General features: G+C 36.5%; 1 protein-coding gene across 1 annotated transcript in view; it reads left to right on the forward strand.

Moving 5' to 3' along the window:
* Positions 1-22,718, forward strand: part of CCDC7 (coiled-coil domain containing 7) — a 177,120-nt gene that overhangs the window by 44,657 nt on the left and 109,745 nt on the right. Inside the window, 3 exon segments of the mRNA XM_047754647.1 lie at positions 1,798-1,818; positions 2,192-2,224; positions 7,829-7,995. Coding sequence (XP_047610603.1) covers positions 1,798-1,818; positions 2,192-2,224; positions 7,829-7,995 — 221 coding nt within the window.

Here is a 22,718-nt window from a genome sequence, read left to right on the forward strand (position 1 = left end):
CTATGCTAGAGCCACAGCAATACCAGATCTGAGCCACGTCTGTGATCTACAACATAGCTCAAGGCAACCCCAGATCCTTAACCCACTGAGTGAGGCCAGGGATCGAACCCTCAACCTCATCGTTTCTAGTCAAATTTGTTTCTACTGTGCCATGATGGGAACTCCCAACTTCTGGTCAATTTTCATTTTCCACTTTTGTCAATAACGTTCTAAATTCAGCACTAACAGTAGTAACTGGTGGTGTGTTACTGATGTTTCAGTTGTTAAGAAAGCCGCTATTCTGTAGGCTTTAATTGGTTTAAATAACTGTAGAACCTTGGCTGCAATGAGTGGATTAATTGATATATACTAGAGATTCCCAGACAGGAAAGGAGATTTTGAGAACCTTGGAGTCTCTCTGAATAGTGAAAAGAATGACTTTATTGCAAGGTAGTGTTCCTTATTGGACATTCCTTTCTAAATCCTTATACAGCTGCAGATATTTTCCTTCAGATGTGGACATTAATTTGCTCTGGTATGTTTTCTTTAGGATATCAGCCCTTTTTGCCTGGACCTATGCTTTCTTATTATTTAGTGCATTGATTCACAAACTTAAGCATGCAAAGAAATCAACTTTAGCATGCAAAGAAATCAACTTTAGCATTCAAAGTGCTACTTTGAACACAGATTGCTGGTTCTACTTTCCAAGTTTTTGAGTCAGTAGACTGTGGCAAGGTCTGGTAATCTGCATTACTAACAAGTATAGTTGTTTAGGTGATGCTGTGGGACCGCATTTTTTTAAACTATTAATCTAGAGTTAGTGTTGAAGAAGAGAAGTACTAGACTAGACTGATTTTTTTCAATTCCAGTGACTTTTCTTTTGCCTGAATGCATGTAATAAGATTTTTATTTAATATCTTAATTCAAAACTTTTATTTGGATGTGATAGGAGTGGGTTTGGTTTTTTTCGTGGCAAATATAATCAGTTTGGCATTACATTTTGTAAGTGGTAAATATTGGCATTATATGTGATTGGTTTTGTATGTTCATATTTTCTGTCACAATGTCCCAAACTAGTTTTTTGCATTTTACATTAAAATATTAAATTCAGTATTTTACATTATAATATTTTATGTCTTTTTATGCTTTTTAGCATAGCACAGTTATATTGAAGAGGTAATTTGGTAAGATAATGCTTTTCATTATTATAGTACTCTGTGCTATGTGAAAAAAATAATTTTTTCTGAGAGGAATTTATTTTTTATTTCTTAACTATATTAAGAAAATAAATAAAATCAGAGTTCCCATTGTGGCTCAGTGGTAACGAGCTAACTAGTATCCATGAGGATGTGGGTTCGATCCCTGGCCTTGCTTGGTGGGTTAAGTATCTGGCTTTGCTGTGAGCTGTGTGCTCATAGACGTGGTTCGGATCCTGTGTTGCTGTGGCTGTGGCATTGGCCGGCAGCTGCAGCTCTAATTCAACCCCTACCCTGGAAACTTCCATATGCTACATGTGCTGCCCTTGAAAAAAGAAAAAAGAAAAAATATAATTGTGTATGTTAATTATTTTGGTGTTATCAAGTATAGATCTATAAGGATGGAAATTTTTTTTTCTAGAACTAAGTTGTCTATGCAAGATATATTAAAACTCTACCTGTAAATATAAAAGTGTGATTTTGGGTTATATAGTTATAGTTTTATTTTGGTAACGTGTATATTTGTAGTGAAAATTTCAAGAGACGAATGAAATATTTTATAATATCATATGTTGTGAGGAATTTCGTTTTTAAAAACTTTAATTAAAACTTTATTTTCCAGATTTTGGAATCTCTTTTTAAGGTATGTTCAATGTAGTGTCCTCTAGAATTTAATACAGAAATATATATATAAATGAAAAAGAGTTTTCTAAGTTTTTAGGAAGTAAATATAACTCACAGACTTTCTGCGACCTACACCACAGCTTACTGCAATACTGGATCCTTAACCCATTGAACAAGGCCAGGGATAGAACCCAAATCCTCAGGGACACTAGTCAGGTTTGTAACCCACTGAGCCACAAGGGGAACTCCCTAGCCCTATTCTGAACCCTAGGATGACATGATATGTGGTGTAGGACTAATATTTGATACACACACACACACACACTCATTTATTTTGCTGCAGAAAGTTAACTTGTCAATATTCTTTCTTTTCTGTTCTTATTTTTTTTAAGTGGTTTCAGCGACAGGTCAATCAGATGGAAGAGGTAGGTAGAGCATTTCTTAATTATTAAATTAATATGTCTAATTGAAAACCAATTTGAGGTATAAATTAAAATTTTTGAATAACCTTTGGTTATAATCTTTTGATTTAGGTAAAGAAGAAAAAAATGGGTAGAATAAAATGTTTCTTATTGATAGTATCCCTGCATGTATCTGGTCTGCTCCATTCTTTCACCTAAAATTGAAAAATGGAAATTAATTATTATTCTTTCCATAATTTACTTAAAACAGTAAATTAGCGATAAGATAAAACTTATCAGCTTTAAAATTTCCCCTATATTTAAAAAATCATACATAAATATATATGCTTACTCACAAAATTATATATTGGTTTTTCTTTAATGTTATTTTAATGATTTTTAAGTACTTTATTTTCTTTTTTGTTTGTTTTTTTGTTTTTGTTTTTGTTTTGTCTTTTTGCTTTTTCTAGGGTCACTCCCGGGGGTATATGGAGGTTCCCAGGCTAGGGGTTGAATCGGAGCTGTAGCCACCGACCTAAGCCAGAGCCACAGCAACGTGGGATCTGAGCCGTGTCTGCGACCCACAACACAGCTCACGGCAACGCCAGATCCTTAACCCACTGAGCAAGGCCAGGGATCGAAATTGCAACCTCCTGGTTCCTAGTCGGATTCATTAACCACTGTGCCACAACGGGAACTCCAGTACTTTATTTTCAAGTGCTTTGCCACCAATTTGAGAACTACTGGTCTCTATCCTTAGGGGCTTTAAATTTTATTTGGAAAAGATTTTATGTATGCTGTTGATATTCCAGAATGATTTTCAGGCTATCTTTAGGGTTTTAGGGAATTTTTCTAGTGAAACTTTGGCTATACTTATGGTTTAATCCAGTTAAATCATCTAAAAACCCAGGCGCTTTAAATCAAAGAGATTTATTTTATTTGGGATATAAAATTAAAGAGTAAAGATAGAAATTGTAACTTTCCTAGCACTTTCCTCTTATTTTACCTCTGGTGCTAGGGTAGAACACTTTGATGGTCTGTATATACGCTTTGCTTTAGGATAGATGTCATTGACATCAGAAGAGTGTTCTTTGCTTAACGGTAGGTTGTTCATAACTTTCCAGAGAAGTAGGATTAGGTTGAAGTCCATTATTTCTTTATCCTCTTGTAAAATGTGTACTGCTTGCAAGTCGGGTGATCTGGCTTACTTTTTTTCTTCTAATTTTCATCTGCCAACTTCTTTTTGTTGTATTTATGGATTTGTCTCATTCTCTTTTTTACATTTAGTCCTGTCAGTGTGCAAGATCCACTGCAAACCTTGTCATCTCAGTTCCTCGAATTCTTTATCTTCAAAGGTCTAGTGTCTTTCTTTACCTTTGGCCCTACTCCAAAGGTACTCTGGGGCTTACCATTAATCAAACTGCTTTATTTTAAAAATCATTAATTCAGGCAATCCATTCTTGAACTACAAATTTCTATCTTTCCAATTACTGCTTTAAATACTACTATGGCCACTCTTTGGCTAAATCAAAAACCACTAGTTTATTTACTCCGCTACCTTCTTGTTTTCTTTTGATTTTATTTTTTTCCCCCGGCTGGAAGACTGTGTATTTCACGGCAGTGAATTTTTTAACTTCCTAATTTCGTTTACCTGTTTCTTTTTTCATTGTGCTTGTCTAACATGTAATCATGATGCCTAAATGTAATCATTTACTCTTTGGGCCTATAGCTTAGCTTTGAAATACTGCTGAAGGAAGTGATAGAGTAGATCAGACACAATTACTCCAAATACTGTCTGAGCATTTGATTGCATTTCTGAAGTGAATTTCAGCCCCTTTCCCCCATCATCTGAAACCCAACCTCTCTGTTTCATTTTCATCTTCACTTTTCAGTCACTTCAAATACTTGAAATACAAACCACTGGTCAGAACTCCCTCAATTCTTGCTATCAAACAAAAAAGTTTGTGTCCATATTTATTCTTTCTTTCTTTCCTCCTATTAAGAGAGATATGTTCTCTCTTTTATGCAAAACTCAGTCTTGTACCTCTGTTTTGGATCTCATCTCCCTTTCTCAAAAAACTTGATTAATCATTATCTTTAATCATTATTAAATTTTTCCAATCATGTTCTTGCTCATGTCTTTTTAATTTGATGCCACATTCCCCTCTGCTTACAGGTCTGTCTCTTTTTTGCCCTTCATCACCAATTTTTAAAAGCTGCATTGTATGCAGGGATCGAACCCACAACCTGATGGTTCCTAGTAGGATTTGTTTCTGCTGCGCCGCATGGGAACTCCTTTCTCCTGTTTAGAGTCACCTTCTTTATCTAACTATTAAATGTTGGAGTGCCTCAAGATTTTATTCAATGCCTTTTTTTTTTTTAATCTATAGTTTTCCCTTGGGCAATCTCATCCAGTTTTTCCATTTAAGTATTACATTTATGCTGATAATTTAGAAATACCTCTTGCCCAGAGCCATCCTCTGAACTCCGGATGTGTATATAATTACCTACTGTACTATCCCACCTCAAACCCATTGGGTAAAAATCAAAATTTTTTTTTTTTTTTGGTCTTTTTAGGGCTGTATCCATGGCATATGGAAGTTACTGGGCCAGGGGTCAAATTGGAGCCGCAACTGCTGGCCTGCACCATAGCCAACACAACACCAGATCTGAATCGCATCTGTGACTGAAGCTGCAGCTTGCAGCAATGACGGATACTTAACCCACTGAGCAAGGCCATGGATCAAACCCCCATACTCATGGATACTAGTCAGGTTCTTAACCTGCTGAGCTACAGCGGGAGCTCCAAAACCAAGTATTTTTTACCCTTAAACTCTTTACCCTATCTCAGTGAGTGGTAGCACCATCTACCCAATTGGATAAACCAGAAATATGCTAATTTACCTTCACAGTTCAATTTTATCTGTCTTTAGCATTCAGTCCATCCTTCAGTCCTTTCACTTTTGTCCCAAAGAGCTGTCCGGTGTGTCTTCTTTTCTCTGTGTCTATTCTTTATACTTTGGTGCTCAGTATAATTACCTCTAATGTGCCTGAAATCATAATTTATGTATTAATATTCACCAGGAATAATATTAACTGTACAACTAAAGCTCTTACCTGGAATTTTAAGTTTTTCATATTTGTTTATTTATTTATTTATTTATGTATTTTTTGTCTTTTTTCTATTTCTTGGGCCGCTCCCGTGGCATATGGAGATTCCCAGGCTAGGGGTCTAATCGGAGCCGTAGCCACCGGCCTACGCCAGAGCCACAGCAACGCAGGATCCAAGCCGCGTCTGCAACCTACACCACAGCTCACGGCAACGCCGGATCCTTAACCCACTGAGCAAGGCCAGGGATCGAACCCGCAACCTCATGGTTCCCAGTCGGATTCGTTAACCACTGCGCCACGACGGGAACTCCAAGTTTTTCATATTTAAACTCATAATTACTTCTCTTTTTGATTTTCTTAATTTGTTGTATTATCTTCAAGGAGTGTTTTTTAAAAGTATAATTGGTGGGCACTGTTTAAATGTCATTCAAGATGCAAATGCATATTTCAGAGCTCCGAATCAGATTTACTGAATTAAAGGGTTTTTTTTTGTTTGGGGAAGTTCCCATTGTGACTCAGCAGTAAGGAGTCTGACTAGTATCCATGAAGATGCGGGTTTGTTCCATGGCCTCACTCAGTGGGTTAAGGATCCGGTGTTGCCTTGAGCTGTGGTGTAGATTGCACATGCTGTTTGGATCTGGCATTGCTTTGGCTGTGGTGTAGGCCGGCAGCTGTAGTTCCGATTTGACCCCTACCTGACCTGGGAACTTCCATGTGCTGTAGGTGCAACCCGAAAAAAGGCAAAAAAAAATGTTTTTTGTTTGGTGTGTGGGTTAGGGATTGGCCTGTTCAACAGACTCCTTTAGAGGATTACTGTGTACACTAACATTTGAGAATCTTGAAATAATCTTTTTATTGTTGACACGTTTTATCAAAAGTATACGCTGGTGAGATTAATGCATATTGTCATGATTAACAGATGTACATGTTGAAGCCTTCACAATGTATGGTGAACTGCCATTAGGGAAATTTAAAATAAGCATGCAACCTATATACTTCAGAGTTGTTCTGCTGGAACCTGTGCCCAGTATGTCTCTTTGATAAAGTCTTGTAGCAGATAATCCAACTGTCTGTTCTATATTCCTTTAGTTCTTTGACACCATCTCTTTTCCCAGAAAGGATTTATGTTCAGATATAATCCCTACTAGGAAATATAATGTATTGGTTAAATTCTAACCAGGAGACAAAAACCGCACAATTTGAGTAGGGAAAGTTTAACAGGAAGAATTACTATAACAGGAGAAAACCTACTAAAGAGGTAAAGACAACTCTAAAGTGTGCAGGGATAGACAATATAGGGAGCCGCCTATACCTCTAGCATAGAAGCAGAGCATTCAAAGAACAAACAAATCTGAGTAACCTCATCCTTCCTCTCCCCCAACCCAAGGCTAAGACCTTATGAAGAAGGGGCTGTCATCATTAGATGACAGAGAAGTTTTCTGGGGTGTCATGCTGGTGGAACTAGAGCTAACTGGGGAGCTGTCCATGAAGGTGATACGGTAGGAAACCATCCTCTATGGTGCTAGGAAAAGCCGTCTTCCAGGGAGGGTCTCTACCTCTTGCTGGGAAGTTGTCCACAAGGGTAGCATCCTGGAAAGTTTCCCAAAGGGAGGTTCTGTACTTGGGTGCTTTTCTACGAAGCTCTGGGAAAAACTGCCTAAGGGAATGTGCCATGCCAGGAAACCATCCATAAGGGTAGTTCTGTTGAAACTTTCTGGAAGTGACTACTACTAGGGACACTGTACTGTTCTAGGGTTAAGCAGAGAGAGATGACAGAACTAGGAAGCAAAGCTTCTTCCTCCTCTGGAGTCTAGGATCCCCTGCTGACAAAGGTTAACATCATGCTAATGGAAAATAGAAATCTTACATTATTATAACAAGATGAGAAGCAATAAATTTATAGTTGTAGCTAATTGCTGTGTCAGTTTTTAGGTTCAGTTTATGATTGGTGTGCTCTTATTTGGGATCTTGCCTTTTTCTAGAGGTTATTCATAAATCTCCCACTTCCCTTCCAATTGTTCTGTTCCACATCTCAGACTTCCAGTACATTGCCCAGTACTTCCTTCCTGCTGTTACATCTTAATCACATTCCAGATAGCCATTACTAAAATGAAGTCTTGTTTTGAATTCTCATTGTTAGATTTCTTATTGCTGTGTCCTAGGATGCTATTTCAGGTATACCTTGAATACTTTCCACCCCCTCGGCTTTTCCTCCCATCATAAGGATTACACTCTCTTTTAAATACTTTGAATTGACTTTAACTTAAATTGTTACTTAACTTGCTCAATTTCTTATATATTAACATAATAAACAGAAGATTGGATTTGAGTTTTGACATGTAAATAAGTCAGTATTTAGCTACGATTCTGTTGCTAGGCAACTGCTCATATATTTATAAGATATTAGTATCTGATTATAGCTATAGATAATATAATATGTAAATATGATAAATGAAATTTGAGGTATGGGACCAAAATGAGTATTTCTTAAGTAACTGGCTAATTTTATTATTTTAGATAAGTAAAGATCAAACTTTTTCAGAAACAGAGTTTCCAGCATCTGATAAAACAGTCAGTTTAAGCATTGCACAAATAGTAAAGCAGGTGCGCAAACTTGAAGAACTGAAAAATCGTCTTAAAGAAGGGCATAAATACACCTTCAAAGACTTATTGTCTAAACCCAAGTAAGTAAAATGTAAGAATTAAGAGAATTAAAAACAGTGGGAATGGGTATATAATTAGTAGCAAATACAAGATAATGGTTCAGATATTATACTATATGTAGAACTTCTAAATCAAATTGGAAGGCCTAGTTAGCTTGTTCCTATTTACAGTTTTTAATAGTTTGAAATGGCACCAGGCACATGTGGCTATTAAAATTAAAATTCAATTCAATTTAATTAAAAAAGCAATTACTGGGGAATAAGTTACTATAATTTATTTATTTGTATTAAAGTATAGTTGGTGTACAGTGTTGTACCAATTTCTCCTGTGTAGCAAAGCAGCTCAATTATACACACACACACACACACACACGCACATTTCTTTTTATATATTCTTTATCATCATGATCTATCCCAGGAAATTATATGTAGTAACCTATGCTATAGAGTGGGACCTTGTCATTTATTCTTTTTTTTTTCTTTCTTGGCCACATCCATGGAATATGGAAGTTCCCTGGGCCAAGGGTTGAATCTGAGCTACAACTCTGACCTATGCCACAGCTGTGGCAATGCTGGATCCTTAACCTCTTGCACCAGGCTAGGGGTCAAACTGCAAGGCCAGATCCTTAACCTGCTGAGCCACAGTGGGAACTCCTGTTCATTCTAAATGTAATGGTGTGTATCTCTTAACCCCAAACTCCCAATCCATCCGACTCCCTCCCCTCTCCCCCTTGGCAACCACAAATCTGTTCTCTGTGTCTCTGAGTCTATTTCTGTTTTGTACATAGGTTCATTTGTGCCATATTTTAGATTGCACATATAAGTGGTATCATATGGTATTTGTCTTTCTCTGTCTGACTTTCTTCTCTTAGTAGGATAATCTCTAGTTGCATCCATGTTGCTTCAAATGGCATTATTTCATTGTTTTTTTATGACTGAGTAGTATTCCGTTGTATATATGTACCATGTCTTCTTAATCCATTCATCCCTCAATGGACATTTATGTTGTTTCCATGTCTTGGCTATTGTGAATAATGCTGTTATCAACCTAGGGGTGCATGTACCTTTTTGAATTATAGTTTTGTTGGGATATATTCTCAGGAGTAGGATTGCTGGATCATACAGTAATTCTGTTTTTAGTAAAAAAAAAAAAAAAAGCAATTTTTAAAGTCACACTAGCCACATTTCAAGTGCTTAGTAGCCACATGTGGCTCTTGTTAAAAAGTTCTCTTGGACATTGATGGCTTTGAAATATCTGGCTTATAAATTCTTCTCTCAGTTTGATTAGATAGTTTCCTTAATATGTTTAAGGTATAGTGAAATATTTCATTGTTCAGGGACACCATAATTAAAAATTGCATGAGGACAGGGATATATTCCAAAGAATAAATAACTACTTTTTAGTTGAGAAAATGCTTTTATTGGGGGGGTGTGAGATTCAAATGAATGATTATAAGGGTACGTGTATTATCTCTTGACACTTGTGTTTGATATTTGAGATTTAGCTGCCTTGAAATTAAATAGATGAATCATCATTAAATAGAGGAATCATCATCATCATAGAATATCTTCAATGTTTGAATGCACCTTGACAATTAACATTTTTTTCTTACGGTGAGAACACTTTAGATCTACTCTTTTAGCAAACTTCGCGTATATAATACAATGGTATTATGAGCTGTAAACACCTTAGATACAGTAGATCTTTAGAACTTACTCAACTTATAAATGAAAATTGTACTTTTTGACCAATATCACCTCATTTCCCCAACCCCATAGCTCCTGGCAATCACCATCCCACTCTCTTGTTCTAAAAATTTGACTTTTTAGCTTCCACATATAAGTGAAATTATATAATATTTGTCTTTCTCTGACTTCACTTATCACAGTATCCTCCAGGTTCATCTATATTTTCACAAATGGCAGCATTTCCTTCTTGTTTATGGCTGAATAGTATTCAGTTTCTTTTTCCATTCATCCATTGATGGAAATGTAAGTTGTTGGTTTTTTTTATTTGGGGTTTTTTTTGTCTTTTTGCCATTTCTTGGGCTGCTCCCATGGCATATGGAGGTTCCCAGGCTGGGGGTTGAATAGGAGCTGTAGCCACCGGCCTATGCCAGAGCCACAGCAACAAGGGATCTGAGCTGCGTCTGCAACCTACACCACAGCTCACGGCAATGCTGGATCGTTAAACTACTGAGCAAGGCCAGGGATGGAACCCACAACCTCATGGTTCTTAGTCGGATTCGTTAACCACTGCGCCACAACGGGAACTCCTGTAAGTTGTTTTTATATCTTGGCATTGTGGATATTGTGAATACCTCTATAGTAAACATGTTGGGAGTTTTCATCAGGAAAGGATGTTGAACTTTGTCAAATGCTTTTCTGCATCTGTTAAGATGATTGTATGGTTTTAATCCTTCATTAGGTTAATAGGGCATATTTCATTTTTTGTTTTTCGTATGTGTTGGACCGTTGTTACATCCCAGAGAAAAATCTCGCTTGGTCATCGTGTATAGCCTTTTAATGTGCTGTTGAATTCAGTTTGTTAGTATTTTCTTAAGGATTTTTACATTTATGTTTGTCAGTGATAGTGGATTGCAGTTTTCTATTCTTATAGTGTATTTATCTGGCTTTAGTGGCAGGGTGATATTGGCTTCATAAAATGAGTTTGGACGTGTTCGCTCCTCTTCACATTTTTTAGAAGACTTTGAGAAGCATTGGCATTAATCCTTCAAATGTTTCATGTGATTCAGCCTTGAAACCATTTTGTCCTGGGCTTTTATTTGTTGGAATTTTTTTGATTACTGTATCAATCTCCCAATTAGTTATAGTTTGTTTTTTACCTTCATAGTTCAACTTGGTAAGTAGTATATTTCTACGAATTTATTCATTTCTTCTTGATGATACAGTTTAATAGTGTGTAATGGTGATAGTAATTTCTATGGCCTTTTTTACTTTTTATTGAAGTGTAGTTGATTTAAAATATTGTGTTAGTTTCAAATATATAGCACAGTTATTTGAGTAAATTACAAAATGGTCACCATAATAATTCTAGTTACTGTCACTCTGCAGAATTATTACAGCATTACTGACAATATTCTTTATGCAGTATATATCATGACTTACTTATTTTGCAACTAAGTTTATGCCACTTAATCCCCTTCATGTATATTGCCAAATCCCTTATTTACCTTTCTCTTGCATCTCTCTCTTCTTGTCTGTATCTATGACTCCATTTCTATTTAATTTGGTTTATTCATTTGCTTTTTTAGATTCTAAATATAAGTTAAACCATGTGGTATTTGTTTTTCTCTGTCTGACTTACTTCACTTAGCATAATTTGCTCTATATCCATTCGTGAGATTGCAGATGGAAAGATTTCATTTTTATGGCTAAGTAATATTCCATCGTGTGCGTGTATACACATACATATCACACATATTGCATTTTGTTTATATCCATTCATCTATTGATTGTTACTTTCATGTCCTGGTTATTGTAAATAATGATGCAGTAAACATAGGAGTGTATATTTATATTTGAAATAGTGTTTTTGTTTTCTTTGGAAAAACCCAGAAGTGGAATTACTAGATCATATGACAGTACTATTTTTAATTTTTTGAGGAACCTCGATACTGTTTTCCAAAGTGGTTACATCAGTTTACATTTCCACCAACAGTGCATTAAGGGTCCCTTTTCTCTGCCTTCTCACCAACATTTATTTTGTTATGTTATGGAAGATGACCATTCTGACTGTTGTGAGGTGATTTCTCACTGTGGTTTTGATTTTCAATTCCCTGATAGCTATAGCAAGCAGTGTTGAGCATCTTTTCATGTGCCTATTGGCCATCTGCTGTCTTCTTTGGAAAAATATCTGTTCAGGGCCTTTGCCCATTTTTAATTCAATTGTTTATTTTTTTGCTATTACATGTGTTCTTTGTATATTTTGAATATTAACCTCTTGCTGGATATATCCTTTCCAAATTCCTTATATTCTATTGCAGATGCTCTCTATTCTGTTCCATTGATCTGTGTGTCTGTTTTTGTGCTGGTATCATTATTGTTTTGATTATCATAGCTTTACAGCATAGTTAGAAACCACTGAGTATGATGCCACCAGCTTTCTCAAGATTGCTTTGGCTATTTGGGGTCTTTTGTGTCTTCGTACATATTTTGGAATTATTTGTTCTAGTTCTATGAAAAATGCCTTGGCATCTTGATAGAGATTGCAGTGAAACTGTAGATTGCTTTATATTATAATGGGCATATTAACAACATTAATTCTTCTAGTTTATGAGCATGGTATATCTTTCCATTTATTTGTGGCATTGTAAATTTCATTCTTTAGTGCTTTAGTTTTCAGAGTATGTCTTTCACTTCTAGTTAAATTTATTTCTAGGTATTTTATTTTTGATGCAATTGCAAATGGGATTAATTTCTTACTCTCTGATAGAGCTTTATTAGAAACACAGTGGATTTCAGTATATTAATTTTGTATTCTGCAACTTTATTGAATTTATTGATTATCTTCTAATACTTTTTTGGTGGATTCTAGAGTTTTTATGTATAGCATCATGTAATCTTGAATTAGTGATAGTTTTACTTCTTCCTTTCCAGTTTTGATTCCTTTTATTTCTGACTGCCGTCTGATTGCTGTGGCTAGAACGTTCAATATTATGTTGAATAAAAGTGGCTAGAGTGAGCATTCTTGTCTTGTTCCCAATCTTAGAGGAAATGCTTTCAGCTTTTTATGATTGAATATGATATTAGTTGTGGGTTTATCATAATATGGCCTTTACTATGTTGAAATATGTTCCCTCTGTATCTGTTTTATTGAGAGTTTTTATGATAAATGAATGTTGAAGTTTATCAGAAACTTTTTTGCATCTATTGAGGTGATCATATGTTTTTTGTTCTTCACTTTGTCAATGTGGTGTATTAATCTGTAGGCACTGAAAAATCCTTGCATCCCTGGGATAAATCTGAACTTCACATATAGTCCTTCTCACAAGTTTTTGAAATCCGTTTGCTAACACTTTCTTGAAGATTTTTGAGTTTATGTTCACCAGGGATTTTTGCCTGATAGTTTTTTTTTTTTTTTTGGTAGTATTTTTGCGTGGTTTTGTTGTCAGGGTAATTCTGGCCTCAGAATGAGTTTGGAACACTCCTACTTCCTCAATTTTTTGGAATAGTTTGATACTGTTAAGTAATAACTCTTCTTTAAATGTTTGGTAAAATTCACCTGTGAAGCTATCTGGTTCTGGACTTTTGTTTCTTGGGAGTTTTTTGAATACTCATTCTGTCCTGTTACTAGTAATTGGTCTGTTCAGATTTTCTGTTTCTTCCTGATTCAGTTTTGGGAAATTGTGTATTTCTAAGAATTTCCCATTCCTCCCAGTTTGTCTTATTGGTGTATAGTAGTTTAGAGTGACCTTTTGTGTTTTTGTGTTGTCATTTGTGACTTCTCTTTCATTTCTGATTTTAGTTATTTGGGCTGTCTCTTTTTCCTTGAAGAGTCTGGCTAAGGGTTTATCAATTTTGTTTATCTTTTCAAAGAAAACTGTTCTTCATTTCATTGGTATTTTCTATTTTTTAGTCTCTGTTTATTATTATTATTTTTTAGAATATTCTATTAGTATTACTGTCATTTTATTTTTTTTATAATGATTCTTATTTTTTCCACTACAGTTGTTTGACAGTGTTCTGTCAATTTTCTGCTGCACAGCAAGGTGACCCAGTCACACATACATGTATACATTCTTTTTTCTTACATTATCATGCTTCATCACAAGTGACAAGACACTATTTTGTTGAGGATTTTTGCATCTATGTTCATCGGTGAAATTGGCCTGTAGTTTTCTTTTTTTGTAGTATCTTTCTCTGGTTTTGGTATCAGGGTGATGGCGGCCTCATAGAATGAGTTTGGGAGTATCCCTTCCTCTGCAATTTTTTGAAATAGTTTCAGAAGGAGAGGTGTTAGCTCTTCTCTAAGTGTTTCGTAGAATTCGCCTCTGAAGCTGTCTGGTCCTGGACTTTTGTTTGTTGCAAGTTTTTTTATCACAGTTTCAATTTGAGTTCTTGCAATGGGTCCATTCATCTTTCTATTTCATCTTGGTTTCGTCTTGGAAGATTGCACTTTTCTAAGAATTTGTCCATTTCTTCTAAGTTTTCCGTTTTATTGGCGTATAGTTGCATATAGTAGTCTCTTATGATCCTTTGTATTTCTGTGACGTCCGTTGTTACTTCTCCTTTTTCATTTCTAATTTTATTGATTTGAGTCTTCTCTCTTTTTTTCTTGATAAGTCTGGCTAAGGGTTTATCAGTTTTGTTGATCTTTTCAAAGAACCAGATTTTCACTTCGTTGATCTTTTCTATGGTTTTCTTTGTTTCTACTTCATTGATTTCTGCTCTGATCTTTAGGATTTCTTTCCTTCTACTGACTTTAGGTCTTGTCTGTTCTTCTCTCTCGAGCTGCTTTAGATGTAAAGTTAGGTTGTTTATTTGAGCTTTTTCTTGTTTCCTGAGGCGAGCTTGTATTGCTATAAACTTTCCTCTTCGAATGGCTTTTGCTGCATCCCATAGGTATTGGAGTGTCCTATTTTCGTTGTCATTTGCCTCTAGGTATTTTTAAATTTCCACTTTGATTTCTTCAGTGATGCATTGGTTGTTTAGTAGCATGTTGTTGGTCTCTAAGTGTTTGTGTTTTTTTGCAGTTTTTTCCTTGTTGTTGATTTCCAGTTGTATAGCGTTGTGATTGGAAAAGATGCTTGATATGATTTCAATTTCCTTAAAGTTACGGAGGTTTGATTTGTAGCCCACATCCAACAATACATTAAAAGAATTGTACATCATGATCAAGTGGGATTTATCCCAGGGATTCAAGGATGCTTCGATATCCACAAATCCATCAGTGTGATACACCACATTAACACACTGAAGAATAAAAACCCTATGATCCTCTCAAGAGACGCGGAAAAAGCCTTTGACAAAATCCAACACCTATTTGTGATAAAAACCCCTTCAGAAAGTCGGCACAGAGGGGACCTACCTCAACATAATAAAGGCCATATATGACAAACCCACAGCTAACATTCTCAATGGTGAAAATCTGAAAAAATTCCCACTGAGATCATGAACAAGACAAGGATGTCTGCTCTCGCCACTACTCTTTAAAATAGTTTTGGAAGTCCTAGCCACAGCAATCAGAGAAGTGAAAGAGATAAAAGGGATCTGAATTGGAAAGGAAGAAGTAAAACTATCACTATTTGCAGATGCCATGACACTATACCTCGAGAATCCTAAAGACTCTACCAGAAAACTGTTACAGCTCATCCGTGAATTTGGCAAAGTCGCAGGATACAAAATTAATACACAGAAACCAGTGGCATTTCTATACACTAACAATGAAAGAGGAGAAAGAGAAATTAGGGAATGAATCCCGTTTACCATCGCTTCCAAAAGAATAAAATACCTAGGAGTAAACCTACCTATGGAGACAAAAGACCTATGCTCTGAAAACTACAAGCCACTGATGAAAGAAATCAAAGATGACACAAATAGATGGAAAGATATACCATGCTTGTGGATTGGAAGAGTTAATATTATCAAAATGACTATGCTACCCAAGGCAATATACAGAGTCAATGCAATCCCTATCAAATTACCAAGGACACTTTTCACAAAACTCCAACAAAATATTTTAAAGTTTGTTTGGAAGCACAAAAGACCCAGAATAGCCAAAGACATCCTGAAAAAGAAAAATGGAGCTGGAGGAATCAGGCTCCCGGACTTCAGACTCTACTACAAAGCAACAGTCGTCAAAACTGCTTGGTACTGTCACAAAGACAGACATATAGATCAGTGGAACAGGATAGAAAGCCCCGAATTAAACCCACGCACCTGCAGCCAACTAATCTATGACAAAGGAGGCAAGAATATACAGTGGAGAAAAGACAGCCTGTTCAATAAGTGGTGCTGGGAAAACTGGACAGCCACATAGAAAAGAATGAAATTAGAACACTCCCTAACACCATACACAAAAATAAACTCTAAGACCAGACACTATAAAACTCCTAGAGGAAAACATAGGCCAGATACTCTCTGACATAAACAACAGCAACATCTTCTCAGATCCACCTCTTAGAGTACTGACAACAAAAACAAAAATAAACAAATGGGACCTAATTAGAGTTAAAAGTTTCTGCACAGCAAAGGAAACCCTAAACAACACAAAAAGACAACCCACAGAATGGGAGAAAATCTTTGCAAGTTAATCGACTGACAAGGGATTCACCTCCAAAATTTATAAACACCTTCTGCAGCTCCATACCAAAAAAACAAACAAGCCAGAGTTCCTGTCGTGGCGCAGTGGTTAACGAATCCGACTAGGAACTGTGAGGTTGCAGGTTCGGTCCCTGCCCTTGCTCAGTGGGTTAACGATCCGGCGTTGCTGTGAGCTGTGGTGTAGGTTGCAGATGCGGCTCGGATCCTGCGTTGCTATGGCTCTGGCGTAGGCCAGTGGCTACAGCTCCGATTCAGCCCCTGGCCTGGGAACCTCCATATGCCGCGGGAGCGGACCAAGAGATAGCAACAACAACAACAACAATAACAACAACAAAGACAAAAAAGACAAAAAAAAAAAGCCTATCAGAAAATGGGCAGAAGATCTAAACAGACAGTTCTCCAAAGAAGACATACAGATGGCCAAGAAACACATGAAAAGGTGTTCAACATCAGTCATCATTAGAGAAACTGCAAATCAAAACCACTGTGAGGTACCACCTTACACCAGCCAGAATGGCCATCATCCAATAGTCTGCAAACAGTAAGTGCTGGAGAGGGTATGGAGAAAAGGGAACACTAGTACACTGTTGGTGGGATTGTAAATTGGTGCAACCACTGTGGAAAACAGTATGAAGATTCCTCAGATAACTAAACATAGAACTGCCATTTGATCCAGCAATCCTACTCCTGGGCATCTACCCAGAGAAAACCATAACTGGCAAGGACACATGTACTCCGATGTTCTTTGCAGCACTATTTTCAATAGCCAAGACATGGAAACAACCTAAATGTCCATCGACAGAGGAGTGGATCCAGAAGATGTGTTACATATATACAATGAAATATTACTCAGCCATTAAAAGGAACGAAATACCGGCATTTTTAGCAACATGGATGGACCTAGAGATTATCATGCTAAGTGAAGTCAGCCATACAATGAGACACCAACATCCAATGCTTTCACTGACATGTGGAATCTGAAAAAAGGACAGACTGAACTTTGCAGAACAGATGCTGACTCAGAGACATTGAAAAACTTATGGTCTCCAGAGGAGACCTTTTTGGGGGTTGGGGGAAGCACTGTGGTTGTGGGATGGAAATCCTATAAAACTGGATTGTGATGATCTTTGTACAACTCTAAACGTAATAAATTCATTGAGTTATAAAAAACAAACGAAAGAAAACAAACAAAAAACAAGTGACCAGACATAGTTCCCAGTGCTATACAGCAGGATCCCATTGTATTTTTTAATTTTATTATTTATTTCCTCCTACTAACTTTGGGTTTTGTTTGTTGTTTTTCTAGTTAACTTTAGATGTAAAGTTCAATTGTTTCAGATTGTTCTTGTTTCTTAAGGTAGGTCTGTATTGCTGTAACCCTCCCCCTTGAAGTGCCTTTGCTGATACATGTATATTTTGGAATGTTGTATTTTCATTTCATTTACCACATTTAAAAAATTTTCCTCTTTGATTTCTTTAATCATCGATTGGTTGTTTAGTATCATGTTTAGACTCCCATGTATTTGAGTTCTTTCCAGGACTTTTCTGGTAGTTCATTCCTAGTGTAATACCATTGTGGTTGGGAAAGATGCCTTATATGATTTCAGTTATTTTAAATTTATTACAAATTGTTTTGTGGTCTAACACCTGATTGGTACAGGAGAATTTTTATGTGCATTTGAAAGAATGAGTATTCTGCTGTTTTGGATGAAGTGATTTCTATCTATAACTGTTAAATCCACCTGGTCTAATGTGTCATTTAAATCCAATGTTTTCTTGGAGTTCCCATCATGGCTCAGCAGAAACAAATCTGACTGGCATCCATGAGGATGCAGGTTTAATCCCTGCCCTAGCTTTGCCTTGAACTGTGGCGTAGGTTGCAGAGATGGCTCAGATCCCACATTGCTTTGGCTGTTCCATAGGCCTGCAGCTATAGCTCCAATTTGACCCCTAGCCTGGGAACCTTCATATGTTATGGGTGCGGCCCTGAAAATAAATTAAATAAATAAATAAATAAATCCAGTGTTTTCTTATTGATTCACTTTCTGAGTAATCTATCCATTGATGTAAATGGGGTGTTCAAGTCCCCTACTATGAATGCATTACTGTTATTTCTCCTTTTATATCTATTAATACTTGGTTTATGTTTGTAGGTACATCTATTTTGGGTACATATATATTTATAAGCATTTTATCTTCGTAGATTAGTCCCTTGATCATTATTTAATGTCCTTTTGTGGCTTTTGTTATACTTTTTGTGTTAAAGTCTGTTTTGTCTGACAGAAGTATTTCAGCTCAGCTTTCGTTTTTGTTTCTGTTGCGTGGAATATCTTTCCATCCCTTCACTTTCAATCTGTATGTGTCTTTAGATATGAAGTGAGTCTCTTATAGGTAGCATATATATGGTTATTTTTTTTTCATTCATTCAGCCACTTTATGCCTTTTGATTGTAGTGTCTTTACATTTAAATTAGTTATGGATTGGTCTGTACTTATTGCCATTTAAAAAATTGTTTCCCAGTTTTTTTCTGTTGTTCTATGATCCTTTTTTCTTCTCTTGTGATTGCATGACGTTTAATATTATGACTCTATTCCTTTCTTGTTTATTTTTCATATATCTAGCATCAGTTTTTAGTTTGTGTTTACCATGAATTCAGTTCTTATACCACAATGTATGCATATAGCAGTCTATTTAAAATCAGTGGTTGCTTATGTTTGATTGCATTCTAAAAGCACTGAATTTTCACTTCCCTCTATTGTTTATGTATTTGACATCATAGTTTATATCTTTATATTTTATATCCCTAACTAATTATTGTATATATGGATGATTATATTCCTTTTGTCTTTTAACCTTCATATTAGCTGTATAGGTAGTTGATATAGTGCTTTTACTATATATTTGCCTTTAGCAGTGAGTTTTTTTTTTTTAAGATTTTTGTATTTCTTGTTGTGGTTGTTCTTTTATTTATTTATTTATTTATTTATTTATTTATTTATTTATTTCGTCTTTTTGCCTTCTCTAGGGCCACTCCCGCAGCATATGGAGATTCCCAGGCTAGGGGTCGAATCAGACCTGTAGCCACTGGCCTACACAACAGCCACAGCAACACGGGATCTGAGCCATGTCTGCAACCTACACCATAGCTCACAGCAATGCCGGATCCTTAACCCACTGAGCAAGGCCAGGGATCAAACCCACAACCTCATGGTTCCTAGTCGGATTCGTTAACCATTTAGCCATGACGGGAACCCCTCTTTTATGTTTAAAGAAGTCACTTTAACAAAATTTCCTGTAATCTTATTTTAGTGGTGGTGAACTCTTTTACCTAATCTTGTCTAGGATACTCTTTCTTTTACCTATTCTTCAATTCTGAATGATAAATTTTCCAGATGTAATATTCTTGGTTGTGAGCTTTTTCCCTTCACCACTTTGTGTTGTGCCACTCCCTCTTGTCTTGCAATGTTTCTGCTGAAAAGTCATCTGATAGTGTTATGAGGGTTCCCCTATATGTAACTAGTTGATTTTCCCTTGGTGCTTTTAAGGTTTTCTCTTTAACTTATGACATTTTAATTATAATGTGTCTTGTTTTGAGTCTCTTTGGGTTCATCTTGTGTTGGACTCTCTTTGCCTCCTGAACTTGGATATCTATTTCCTTTGCCAGATTAAGGAAATTTTAATCCATTGTTTCTTCAGGTAGGTTTTCTGTCCTTATTTTCTCTCTTCTTCTTCTGGGAACCCCATAATGTGAGTGTTATTATTATAGTTTTTTTAGTGATGGCATGCAGAAATTCTTAGACCAAGGATCCAACCTGAGCCACAGCAGTGACAGCACTGCTTCCTTCATTGCTAGGCCACCAAGGAACTCCACAAATGTTATTTATATGTTTAATATTATCCCAGAAGTCCCTTAAACTATCCTTAGTTATTTTGTTTATTTTTATTTTTGGTGTTCTAACTGGGTGATTTTTTGCTACCCTATCTTCCAATTCCCTGGCCTATTCTTATGTATCATATACTCTGCTGCTGATCCCCTCTATTGTATTTTTTTATTTTCGTTATTTTCTTTAGCTCTGATTATTTCTTTTTTGTATTTTCTGTTTCTTTATTGAAGTTTTTACTGTGTTCCTCCATTCTTCTCTGAATTTGGTATTCATCTTTATGACCACACTTTAAATTTTTATCTGGTTGAATGCTTTCTCCATTTCATTCAGTTGTTTTGCTAAGGTTTTATTTTATTCTTTTTTTTTTCTTTTTAGGGCCTCACCCATGGCATATGGAGGTTCCTAAGCTAGGGCTCTAATTGAAGCTGTAGCCACCAGTCTACACCACAGCCAAAGCAATGCCACATCTACGACTTACACCACAGCTCACTGCAGTGCCAGATCCTCAACACAGTGAGTGAGGCCAGAGATCGAACCCACAACCTCATGGTTCTTAGCTGGATTCATTTCCACTGTGCCACGATGGGAACTCCTGGTTTATTCTTTTGTTTGAAACATATTCCTTTGTCCTCTTACTATGCCTAACTCTCTGTTTGTTTCTGTGTTTTAGGTAGATAAGGTATATCTTCCAGTCTTTTTTTTTTTTTTTTTGTCTTTTTAGGTCCACACCCCACAGCATATATATGTTCCCAGGCTAGGGGTCACATCAGAGCTGTAGCTGCCTCCCTATGCCACAGCCACAGCAACTCCAGATCTGAGCCATGTCTGTGACCTACAGCACAGCTCACAGCAACACTGGATCCTTAACCCACTGAATGATGCCAGGGATGAAACCTGAGTCCTCATAGATGATGGGAACTCCTGTATCTTCCAGTCTTGAAGCAATGGCTTTATGTAGAAAGTATCCTGTAAGGCCCAGTGCCCCCTTGGCCACCAGATCCTGGTGCTCCAGGAGTGTTCCCCATGTGTCTTTGTGTGCCTACCTGTTGTGTCAGGGTTTTAATTGCTGTGGATATTCTAGAGTATGAAGTGGCCCTTAGCATGGCTGTCTGTAAGGCCTAGTGCAAATGTTGCAGGAGCTCTGATATGCAGGACTGGCATTTGGGGTCAGAGCCGTGCCAACTGAGCATGCCTAGCAGGTGTGGTGAGATGGGGGGCTGCTTTTGAGGAGTGATGTCTGGGACAGGTCTGCAGGCAAATCTGGGACAGTGCAGATGGTACTTGGTAAGGTAGATACAGAGAGTGAGAAATGACAATCGCAAGTGCAAGGCCAGCTAAGTAGAAGACAAAAAACAAAACAAAACAGAAAAATAAAGCCAGCTCCTGCCAGTGCCTCCATATCCCAGAGAATGTTCCATCAAATCCATGCTCCTTGGGCACACACACTAAAATTAGTCAGTGAATCTTGTTCATGTGTAAGCCAGGCACTTTTCAAACTTCTACCTCTGTGCTGGAACCTAGTGCGATGAATTTTTATACATACTCTTGAAGACCAAAGTCTCAGTTCCTTAAATCTGTTCAGCTCTCTTGGCTATAACCCCTGTTAGGTTTTCAAAGCCAGACACTGCAGAGACTTCCTTGTGAAGGTCTCCTGGGCTGAGAAACCCAATGTGGTGTTTGGACCCCTTGCTTTTCAAGGAGAACCTTCATGGCTATAATATACTTCCCATCTCTGGCCAAGAGTGTGGGTCCTAGCCAGACCATATCGTTCTCCTCCTACCCTTCTCAATGTGGTTTTTAATTTTTATCCTTAGTTGTGGAAAATAGTTTCTATTAGTTTTCTGGTTATTTTGAGAGATAGTTACTTTATATATATTTGTAGTTTGGGTATGCCCATTGTAGGAGGCAAGCTCACAATTTTCCTACTCTTTTATCATGTCTTCCCCACCAATGTTATATGTATTTCTTCATGTAAATTGTCTCCTTTTTAATTTAAGTTCTCTCCTTAATAGAATGTCTCCTTTTTAATTTTTAATTTTATTTGTTTGAGGCCTCTATTTTCTTGGGTTAGTGTAGCTAAACATTTGTCAGGTTTGTTTGTCTTTTAAAAAAACAAACTGTTAGTTTTGTTGATTTTTCTATTGTCTTTCTGGTCTCTATTTCATTTATTTCTGGCTTAATCTTTATTATTTTTATTTTCTGCTAACTCTGGGCTTAGTTTGTTCTGCTTTTTCTAGTTTCTTGAGGCATAACATTAGGTTGTTTATTTGAGGTCTTTCTTTTTTCTTGAACTTCACTCTCAGACGGCTTTTGCTATATATATATATATAGCTCTTAAATTTGTGTATTTTTTTTTGTTAGTCTCAAGATACTTTCTGATTTCCTTGTTAATTTCTTTTTTGGCCCATTGGTTGTGGCACTCTGTTGCCTAATGTTTGTGAATTTTTCCGGTTTCTTCCTGTTAACCGATTTTAAGTTTCCTACAGTTGTGTTTAGAAAAGATAACTTGGTATAATTTCAGCCTCATCACTTTTTTATGACTTGTTTTGTGACCCACATATAATATATTTTATA

Source organism: Phacochoerus africanus, chromosome 12, assembly GCF_016906955.1.
Source record: "Phacochoerus africanus isolate WHEZ1 chromosome 12, ROS_Pafr_v1, whole genome shotgun sequence".
In the NCBI taxonomy this organism is placed as follows: Eukaryota; Metazoa; Chordata; class Mammalia; order Artiodactyla; family Suidae; genus Phacochoerus; species Phacochoerus africanus.